A 10,714-nucleotide genomic window follows, 5' to 3' on the forward strand; every position below is an offset into this window, starting at 1 on the left:
AGTCCACTAGAGGGTACCATTAGCCACTAAATAACTGATTGACCTTTCTTAATGATGGCCATTTTTTCTTGAAAAGTCAGTCTTGAAAATGGATTTAACAAATATCTCCAACCAAATCCATTTCTTCTCCTCCTTCAGCCATTATGGGTTAACAAAATCGCTATTAAATCGACACAACAATATATGCTTATGGAGATATGCTACAGATACGGTGTGCTAGCTCTGGCCAATATGCTCTTGTCACTAGCAGCTAATGATACCATGATTGGATAGTGACTAGCCAATCATGTGGCTAGCCAATCATAGTATGTGAAAACTCTGACATTTCCAGCGCCTTCCAGCAGACCTTCAGTGGCCTGCAGAATTGATTGTGAAGGCACCCAGGCAGATTTCTGACCCTGGCAACAAATGATGGCTGAAATGTGATTGGTTAAATGATTGAATACGAAAACACACACCTGAAACCAGCGCAACAGGGGAAAATGAATTAAAGAAAGCTGAAAGACAATTTGGAATTATTTAAAAATAATTCATGGAGAAAATACAATTAACATCAGTCCGTGATTCAGATATTTTTAGGCCAGCAGAGAAGGCTTAGCAGGCCTTGACGGTCCGCCACTGATTTGTACTAGCCTATTTAAAGTAGCTATCAGGCACGGATAAAGGAGTCAACTTTGGATGAGTCACATTTATGCGCACCTGCGATCTCCTCAATGGAGTCAGCGTGCATGTCGAGCAACACGCTGCCGTTGATGATGCAACTCCTCAACTCAAAGAGACTGTGAAGGGACAACGTAGCCACGTACGGCTTGCTCCACCTCTCGCCGCCATCTTCTACATCTTCCTCAAACTTTAGCCACCTGAAAACAGATGACGAGGACATTCATGAAATGTAAAATGGGTTTAACTGAGACACATTAAAAATAAAAACAAAGAGAATTGAGTTTTTGAAAAACGATCCATGTCATAATCTGTCCTATGACAATGATGTGAACTGTCAAACATAAAGCAATAGCAAAATACATGAAATCCTCAAAGTGAGAGAGCACTTGAGCTCTTCCTGGTCAATAAATGCTCTCGTAGCCTCTAAATGTGATTTTGCATCTCTGCCCGAGCAGCCAGATGCTTTTATTAGCATGTTTTTGTTTTCAATGGCTCCCAGGGGAAAATACTGACCTGGCTGTTTCTTTCCACTCAGCATCTTTCCCATCTTTGACACAAATCTCATCAAGCTCAGTGAACAACTCATGGGCCACATGCTCAGCATCTTCCTCGGTTCCCAGAATGAACTGCACCCGTTGGGATGGCGTATCTGATAAAGTGTCAACACGTGAGTCACACTTTTGCCTTTCCAAGAAGTCACGTGACTTGTCACACTTTTGCAGTGTTTATGGGTATTTTTTTCTACCAATAATATTTTACAGTGTGTAATTCAATCGGGGAAATGTGTTTCTGAGCATACCGTGACAGAGTGTCTTCTCGTTTCCTTGGCTTTCTCGCACTGTAATGCTTCCCGTCCTCCTGTCTTTCTTACGATGTCGAGAGCCATGAGCCTTGTGGTGTCGGTGGCTTTGCCGGGGCATCCGAACACCCACAAAGAGAGTCCTGTGGCCTGAAAAGTAAGTGACACAGGAAGTAATGACAGTTATTTTTCATAAAGCATTTATGTTTGAAATTTAGGGGGATTTGGAACGATTAGAATTCTGAGACTAAAGTCAGTTCTGAGATTAAAATCGGAAATCTAAATTAAAAATCGGAATTTTGAGATTAATGTCAGTTCTGAGATTAAAATCGGAAGTCTACATTAAAAATCGGATTTCTGAGATTACAGTCAATTCGAAAATAACAATCTGAATTCTGAGTTAAAAGTTGGAACTCCGAGTCAAATTGGAATTCTGAGATTAAAATCGGAAATCTAAATTAAAAATCAGAATTCTGAGACTAAATTCAGTTCTGAGATTAAAATCGGAAATCTAAATTAAAAATTGGAATTCTGAGATCAAAATCAATTCTGAGATTAAAGTCGGAAATCTATCGGAATTAAAAATCGGAAGTCTGCATTAAAAATTGGAATTCTGAGATTAAAGTCACTTCTGATATTAAAATCGGAAATCTACATTAAAAATTGGACTTCTGAGATTACAGTCAATTCTAAAATTAAAATCAGAATGTTGAGTTAAAAATTGGAAATTCTGAGTCAAATGGGAATTCTGAGATTAAAATCGGAAATCTAAATTAAAAATCGGAATTCTGAGACTAAAGTCAGTTCTGAAATTAAAATCGGAAGTCCACATTAAAAATCGGAATTGTGAGATCAAAGTCAATTCTGAAATTAAAATCGGAAGTCTACATTAAAAATCGATTTCTGAGATTACAGTCAATTCTAAAATTAAAATCAGAATTCTGAGTTAAAAGTTGGAATTCTGAGTCAAATCGGAATTCTGAGATTAAAATCAGAAATCTAAATTAAAAATCGGAATTCTGAGACTAAAGTCAGTTCTGAGATTAAAATCGGAAGTCTAAATTAAAAATCGGAAATCTGAGATCAAAGTCAGTTCTAAGATTAAAATCGGAAATCTAAATGAAAAATCTGAATTCTGAGTTAATACTCAGAATTCTGAGGTTCAAATCGGAATTCTGAGTTAAAAATCGGAGTTCTGATATTAAAGTCAGTTCTGAGATAAATGCCTGAATTTCGAGTTAAAAATCGGAATTCTGAGTTAAAAGTGGGAATTCTGAGTGAAATGCGTGTGTGTTACTTCCGGGTTGAGTGAACGCTGGCGCGTCTGGCTGCCGCTGCTCACCCGTGTTCTTATCCTGTGACTGTAAAGTGTCCTTGAGAGTTTTGAAAGTCACTTATAAATTGAATATATTATTATTATTATTATTATTATTATTATTATTATTATTATTATTAGGGCAATTACAGGGAAAACGCGCCTCAACTAACAAACTGTCTCGTGAAAAGATTGAATAGAGGTACCATTGTATAAATAAATGCATCCAACAAAGCATTCATAATAGGAGTAATCATTGACCGCCCAATATTTTATCATTAATCAGCATTGAGACAAGTCAATGCCTTTGTACATCAAACATCACAAATTTTTATTTCAGGAAATCTTAAAAATGAAAGCAATAAGAGGGCAAAAATACATGTTGTTGGAGTCATCTTTGTACCCACCTTCGAGTTCTTCCTTCTCATAGTGGATGTTCAGCACTGAGCTGGTCCCACCCTGGTCTATGACCACTTCTTCATCTGGTCGCTGAATGACAAACACACATAACAACAATGAATCCTAATGATGATGTTTCTGAACGCTGGCATTCAGGGCATTGAACATGTACAGACGCTCCCCTACTTATGAACATTCGAGTTACGAACAACAGTACATACAAACATTTTTGCGGATATGTCAAAAAAAAATTTGGACACAGATTGTAAATTAGATTTTTAACAGGCAATACAGGTTACTTACACAATCTTTAAAGGACAACCGACGTCTCCGGACAAGTTGTGTCCATAATTTGTAAAATGACTTCAAATGACTTCTACTGAGCGTATTTTACAAAGATTCCACTGCTCTTAAGACTCTCGCTGAATATTCAGGAAGTCTTGTTTTTGAGTTGGTAACGAGTTTGTATGTGACGTCACTAAAGGACCGCCTTTGACCGTAAAAAAGACGCTTTGTAGCAGTCCTTCCATCACGTCAATGTATTTTGCTGTACTTGTGTTGTCTGGGGACCTCGTGTTGCACCCAAAAGCCGCCAGAAGAGGGCGTCCAAGCGCCATATAAGGAATTTATCAGCTGTGGAAACGGAGGTGGCCACAGGAGGTCGCCATTTTGTGCCTCTTTTTTTTTGGGTGAGAGATTTTCCCCCAATGCTGCCAAAATTCACAAATTGCACAAATAAATTATTTAATCGATTGCAAACATTTATGCTTTCCTCTTCAGAACTATTTGAATCATATTCATAACTGGATGTGTAACAAGAAAGCATATTCTGAAGCCATTGTTTTGATTCTCCAGCAATGCAAGACGTCTTGGCGTGACGTTGCGAACTGGGGGCGGGACTTTTTGAAAATGCCCAATTCGCAGCTCAATTTTTTGCAGATTTTGGAGACTTTAAGTCATTTTTATTGGTGTTTTGCATATGACTAAAAATATCATACTGCGTATTTTGGGTCTTTTAGATGCTATAAAACGTTTTTCTGGTGTCAGTTAAAAAACAAAAAAGTGACGTTGGTTGTCCTTTAAACATACTTATATAAAGCTTAAACATACTTATATAAGCCTTAAATTCCATACAAAATACAGTACTGTCTAGCATTGAAGATACTATGAACAAACACACACGCGCACACACAAACAGTGCTATCAAGCATTGCAGCTGTGGCTGGTGAATCGAAAGCCTCAATGCAGCGTGTGGGTTTGCAGCTCATGCTGGAGGCAACATAAGAACTGGAGCTTTACCAAACAAAAGAGCACGATCAGAGGGAGACTATGAAAAGTTCTTTGTGCCTAAAATAGTAAGGCACCGTCAGATCGTCAAGTGCGGATTTATTTGGTTCAAAAACACACGCACACACATGAAAGGCCTCTTAACTACGCTGCCATTTTTTATCTTTTGTTCCACCGTGTGCTAAGATCCTTCGAATTGCATATTCACGCAAAGCATTTTTGTTATTCTTTCTTATCTGCAGGTTAATGGTTTCCTAACATTCAGCACTGACCTCCCTTGGGTCACATTTAAGCCCTTGCACATAATTAGGAGCTGGAAAGACACTCCAGGGTTTTTCTCTCGGCAGGTGAGTACACGTACTCCTTGAACACATGTCCCCGTTTCCAGGGACAAGGCACATCCTGCGTGTTTTGGCCGCCTGCTTGTATCTCCGGGCAACCGACCCTTTGCGACGCCATCGTCCCTGAACTCCGGCGACACGCGGGTGGGGAAAGTTGATGATTCGAAAAACTCATTTTCCATGCAGATTAGAGACACTTCTCTGTGAAAAGGGCTCTCAGGCAGATGTAAAATGGCTGGCTTGTCCTTGTGTCTCCTTCAAGTGCCACAGGAAGTGGAAAAGACATTATGTGAGGAAAAAAAAAATCCTGTCATATAACGAGAAGACGTTGACGAGAGACACAACCGTTCTGGACTTTGAACGTTCATAGACAAATCTGTTTTACTCTGGAATGATGGCCATCGTGGAGTTCAGATAGGATTTAGATAGGACCCTTTGGGGGGAATTAATAGCTCTTTGTTGTTGTCATGATTCTGTTCTTGCCTGTCTCCAGCAGGTGGAAGTGGATGGCCTTGCCTCCAGCATGCACACCTGCTGCCAATGTTCATATCAATGTATTTGAGGACTGTCAAGCGGACAATTCTTTGTGATTATTTCTCACCACTTTCCTTCTTGTTTTGGCTATCTAACTGGATTATTGTTATTTTGTATATGGCATGGTATCTTTATTTAAAGGACAACCGACATCTCCGGACAAGTTGTGTCCATTATTTGTAAAATGGCTTCAAATGACTTCTACTGAGGGTATTTTACAAAGATTCCACCGCATATACCTATATTTTACGTTTTAAGACTCGCGCTGAATACTCAGGAAGTCTTGTTTTTGAGTTGGTGACGAGTCCTCACGTTACGTCATGAAAGGACCCTCCCCCTGACCGACAAAAAGACATATTGTAGCAGTCCTTCATCACGTCAATGTATTTTGCTGTACTGTTTGTCTGAAAACCTTGATGTTGCACCCAAAAGCCGCCAGAAGAGGGCGTCCAAGCTCCATGGAAGGAATTTATCAGCCTGTGGAAACGGGCTGATTCATTCCTCACGGGAGCTGGTCGCCATTTTTGGGTGCGACATTGCCCCCCGCCCATTTGCCTCAAAATGACACGGAAAAAATTATTTAATCGATTGCAAACTTGTATGCTTTCCTCTTCAGAACTATTTGAATCATATTCATAACTGGATGTGTAACAAGAAAGCATATACTCCGAATCTGAAGCCATCGTTTTGATTATAACAATAATAATAATAATAATAATAATAATAATAATAATAATAATAATAATAATAATAATAATAATAATAATTATACAAACAAATAAAGATCGAATAAAATGTTTTCCTCATTTAAATGATATCATCACACTATGCTTAAAATTAGATATCAAGTAGACAGGATGAACTTAGTACAACATTAGAAGCAAGTTTGTCACAAAAATGTATGTATGAATGTTCTTGTCATTGAGAGACATTGAATTTGTCAGGACAAATAGAGCAGCACTGATTTCAGTCGTACTCTCCCCCGAACAAACACCCCCAGCCCTCTTCCACTAGGCAGGTCAATCAATGTATTTTCCCTGCCGCTCCATTAGAGACTGCAGTAGCGTGAGGCATGTTGAGTGTCATGATGCACATATTGCATCACGGACGCTGCTTTTTGTTTTCATTGTTTTTCCACCCGGTCACAACAAACACCTCAAGTCACTGAACTTGTTATGTGCACATAACAAATGAAGCATTGGGATGCTCCAAAGTGTGAATTGGAAAGAAAAAAAAAACACATTCGGGAATGGTCTTCTATGCCATATTTTCAATTCCCGAATAAATTCGGGAATGGAAGTGAATGAGTTAAAATGTGCGTAACATGCCCTCTCATTAAAAGTCAATGACATGGTTCATTTTGGCAAAAATATATATATATTAACAGATCAAAGTAACGTTTTTTTTCCACATTTTTGTTGAAATTTGAGTTTGTGATATAAAGAATAGACTCGCATATTACTACAATGTGTGTCTGGCCACAAGCTCACCCTACTGTATCTAATTCTGTTTCCTTTAGCACTTGACAAACGTGTTTGAAAAAAAATTGGCGCAGACTTCTTCTACCCCACTCGTCTCAACGAAGCAACCTGATTTGACAGCGGGGACGCAGATCCTGACTCAAACAACTGGACCTTTCACTTCCAGATTGAGGATGGTGTTTGAGGACAACCATGACGGCCTCTATGTGACACACGCACACTACATCGCACAATTACACACTTGCTGTTTGATAACTGGAGACGTGTGACAGTGGTCCGCTCATCAATACGTGACAGGAGGTAATGGCGAGACAGGAAAGGAGAGAACTGCCGTTTTAACGACTGCTTCAGCCCACAGGCAGAATGAGTCATACTGCATGCACCTCGCTAAAAGCCTCGTGTAACATTCGGCTCTCCAGCCTTCCACCTCTAATTGGTTTTGTTCTACCAAGATTAGTTTAGTTGGATTTTGTGGCTTCATGATGGATTGAAGCGCTGACTGAGAATTGGTCATGTGTTAAAATACACTTCATTTAAAGGACAAACAACGTCACTTTTTTGTTTCTTAACTGACATCAGAAAAACGTTTTATAGCATCTAAAATACCCAAAACACGCAGTATGATATTTTTATTCAAATGCAAAACACCAATAAAAATGACTTAAAGTGTCCAAAATCTGCAAAAAAATTGAGCTGCGAATTGGGCATTTTCAGAAAGTCCCGCCCCCAGTTCGTGACGTCACGCCAAGACGTCTTGCATTGCTGGAGAATCAAAACAATGGCTTCAGATTCTGAGAATATGCTTTCTTGTTACACATCCAGTTATGAATATGATTCAAATAGTTCTGAAGAGGAAAGCATACATGTTTGCAATCAATTAAATAATTTATTCCGTGCCATTTTGAGGCAACATTGGTGCAACAATGGATCATCACAAAAGAGGCACAAAATGGCGACCTCCAGTGGCCACCTCCGCTTCCACAGGCTGATAAATTCCTTATATGGAGCTTGGACTCTCTCTTCTGGCGGCTTTTGGGTGCAACACGGTTCTCAGACCAAACATGTACAGCAAAATACATTGACGTGATGGAAGGATGCGTCTTTTTTTTTTCGGTCAGGGGCGTTCCTTTCGTGACGTCACGTACGGACTCGTCACCAACTCAAAAACAAGACTTCCTAAATATTCAGCACAAGTCTTAAAACGAAAATATAGCTATATGCGGTGGAATCTTATTAAAATACGCTCAGTAGAAGTCATTTGAAGCCATTTTACAAATTATGGACACAACTTGACCGGAGACGTCGGTTGTCCTTTAAGGGGACACTACACACAATATACCTTATTTTATGTACATTTTTTTATATTTATGGTATTGTAACTAAAGAATCGGCGTGCTTATTATTCACAAAACTTGGGGATGTTTTAACCAAAATATTTTTTTAAGAAAAATTAATGTATCAAAGGGGGAACAGGAAAACAAGATACCAGATTTCAACTACCCAACCTTTGAACTGTGCTAATCACTTGACTACTGTATCATAAAATTAATCAAAAATAGTATGCCGTAACGGTTTAGCAATTTTATTTTTTTATTTTTTCGCAGTTGCATAAAAGTCAGCTTTGTGAACGATTCTGTGACCAATGCCCGCCCTCCCCCCGTGACTTATGGCTTCACTCGATTACAGTTAGTAAAGAGTTTATTGCTGCAAGGATAAAATGATGAAGAGTCAATTCATGGCTGGATGAAAGACAAACTATGCCGACTGAAGGAGTTCCATGATTGTGGGGCAGAATCTGAATAAAAAAATAATAATTTGTAGCATTATCGAATCTTAAAGTAGCATTTTACATTTAATTCCAATTTCCAAATGGGCTGTATTAACCCATCTCTGTGCCATCAAATCGATGGCACCGAGGCTTATTGGGGGATGTAGCAAACCGTGGAGCTACTTTAAAAGGAATCAAGAGCTGTGACTGCTGAGGTAATTAAAATGGGGAAAAATTTACAACGCATCATCAAAGATTGTCAGTGATCGAAATGCAATATGCAAACCAGTAAGTTATTTCTCTCTGAGCCTCACAGTAAATATTTTGTTGTTATTATTCAACGTAAAGTCAGTCCCAATTCACATGATTTCTATCCTATTTATTTACTTAGTTTATATCTATCTATCTATCTATCTATCTATCTATCTATCTATCTATCTATCTATCTATCTATCTATCTATCTATCTATCTATCTATCTATCTATCTATCTATCTATCTATCTATCTACCTACCCATCCACCCATCCATCCATCCATCCTTCCGTATCCATCTGTATCTACACCTACCTACCTAACTACATACCTACCTATCTATTTCTCTCTTTATGTTTTGGGGAATTAACTCTACATTGTTTCAATTCCACGGAGAAGCTTTCCCCAGAGCTCTTTTTCTCACACTCAAAATCTGATAACGTTGACTTCACCTGACTGCATTTCTCTTATTTTTGTACGCTCAACTCCTAAAGAAGTTGAAGCAACAATATGATCGGCTTGATTGAGCTGAAGAAATCTGACGTCACACAACAATAGTGGCACTGTGGTAAATGTCAAGGAGAAATGAAAAGAACATTAACAACAAATTAAATGTAGTTTTCATCACTGGCGTCTGCAGTGCATCTCAAATGGCAAAATACTGTACGTCATCAGCCATGTATGTTGTTCTTTTTTTGAAGGGAAGTCTTTGCTTAGCTCATAGAGATTCCCCTAATTCCCAGCAGTCCGGGCTACAGAATGTTCCCAAATATGGTTCCTCCTGCTCTAAAACAAATATAAAAAAAGCGACCAATATCGCGCAAAGTAGTTCTACATGACTATACATTATTGCCACAATAATAAATACTTTTGTTGTGGTGGTCATTTTAGTTGTTTGTTTACTGGCAACCACTTATTAGATGGTGACTAGTCCAGGATGTACCCGTAGCCGGTTGACATAGTTCCCAAACACCTGCCATTATAATGGGGAACATCGTTCCTGATAAACGCAGCTACACCAAACACGTTTGCTCAGTTGGTTCTCTACTTTGGGCCGTCCCCTTGCATCAGCATCTGGCTGCAGCTCAGATCAAACATCATCATGCATCGCATGATGCAGTAGGCATGCTGCAGTACGTTTAAGAACCCCACTTCATCGTCCCAATGCTGAAATGACTAATAATCCGGACGCACATGCAGACAGAAGAAGAGAATAGCGTCAAGGTCATTTGAGGGTAATTTGAGTCACACCACGACACGAGCTACTTTTGGTAAATCCACATTTTTGCAATGTCGACCACATTCGCGGAATCTGATAATTAACGATCATAAATGACGTATCTGCGTTGCAACGCGACAACACCTGAATGACTTGAGTCCATGTGTCACAACAACAATGTCCTCCATAGCCGACAAGTTGTCGTCGTTTATAAACTTACCATTTATGAGCATTATATCAAATAATTTAAAGGTGTATCTTTATGGAGCAATTATGAAGTGTTATCTAAAAGTTGCTGAAAAACATTTCGTGCATGTGAAATGACCAGGTTAATAATCAACACGTGCCATGGATGCAAAGCATAGGATGCATGCAGCAAACTGTACCTGGTAGCTTAGGATGCTGTCGGGTTCTTGGACGGGCATGTTGATGGCCTTTGATGTGACCTGGAGGAGGTAAAGGTGACACTTTCTTCGTTTTGGACCTTCGCTCCGTTCCACAAGACGTTAAGAACAAAATAGGCGCGAATTGGCGCCAGCAGCCGCTTTGGTCTTTGCTAACATGTCGCGTGTCGACATCCCTAGCGGATGAGGAACATGATATTGCACATCCTCCAAGTGCGATGCTTTCCCGACCAAGCTTTGCAGCTCTCCCT

At 39.3% G+C, this 10,714-nt stretch overlaps 1 protein-coding gene across 3 annotated transcripts in view; it reads right to left on the reverse strand.

Annotated features, from left to right (window-relative positions):
• Positions 1-10,714, reverse strand: part of slc4a8 (solute carrier family 4 member 8) — a 28,618-nt gene extending 17,904 nt beyond the window's left edge. For all 3 annotated transcript variants that reach the window (XR_016116581.1, XM_089009600.1, XM_089009599.1), the window contains exons 1-5: positions 10,446-10,714; positions 3,185-3,266; positions 1,463-1,612; positions 1,177-1,312; positions 700-860 (exon numbers count right to left, since the gene is read on the reverse strand). Coding sequence is in view for 2 of the 3 variants with exons in the window: in XM_089009600.1 (XP_088865726.1) it covers positions 700-860; positions 1,177-1,312; positions 1,463-1,612; positions 3,185-3,266; positions 10,446-10,484 (568 nt within the window). In the remaining variant the exon portion in view is untranslated. The remainder of the gene's footprint in view (positions 1-699; positions 861-1,176; positions 1,313-1,462; positions 1,613-3,184; positions 3,267-10,445) is intronic.

The sequence above is a fragment of the Hippocampus bargibanti genome, linkage group LG12, assembly GCF_051943395.1.
Source record: "Hippocampus bargibanti isolate YZ-2025 linkage group LG12, ASM5194339v1, whole genome shotgun sequence".
Taxonomy (NCBI): Eukaryota; Metazoa; Chordata; class Actinopteri; order Syngnathiformes; family Syngnathidae; genus Hippocampus; species Hippocampus bargibanti.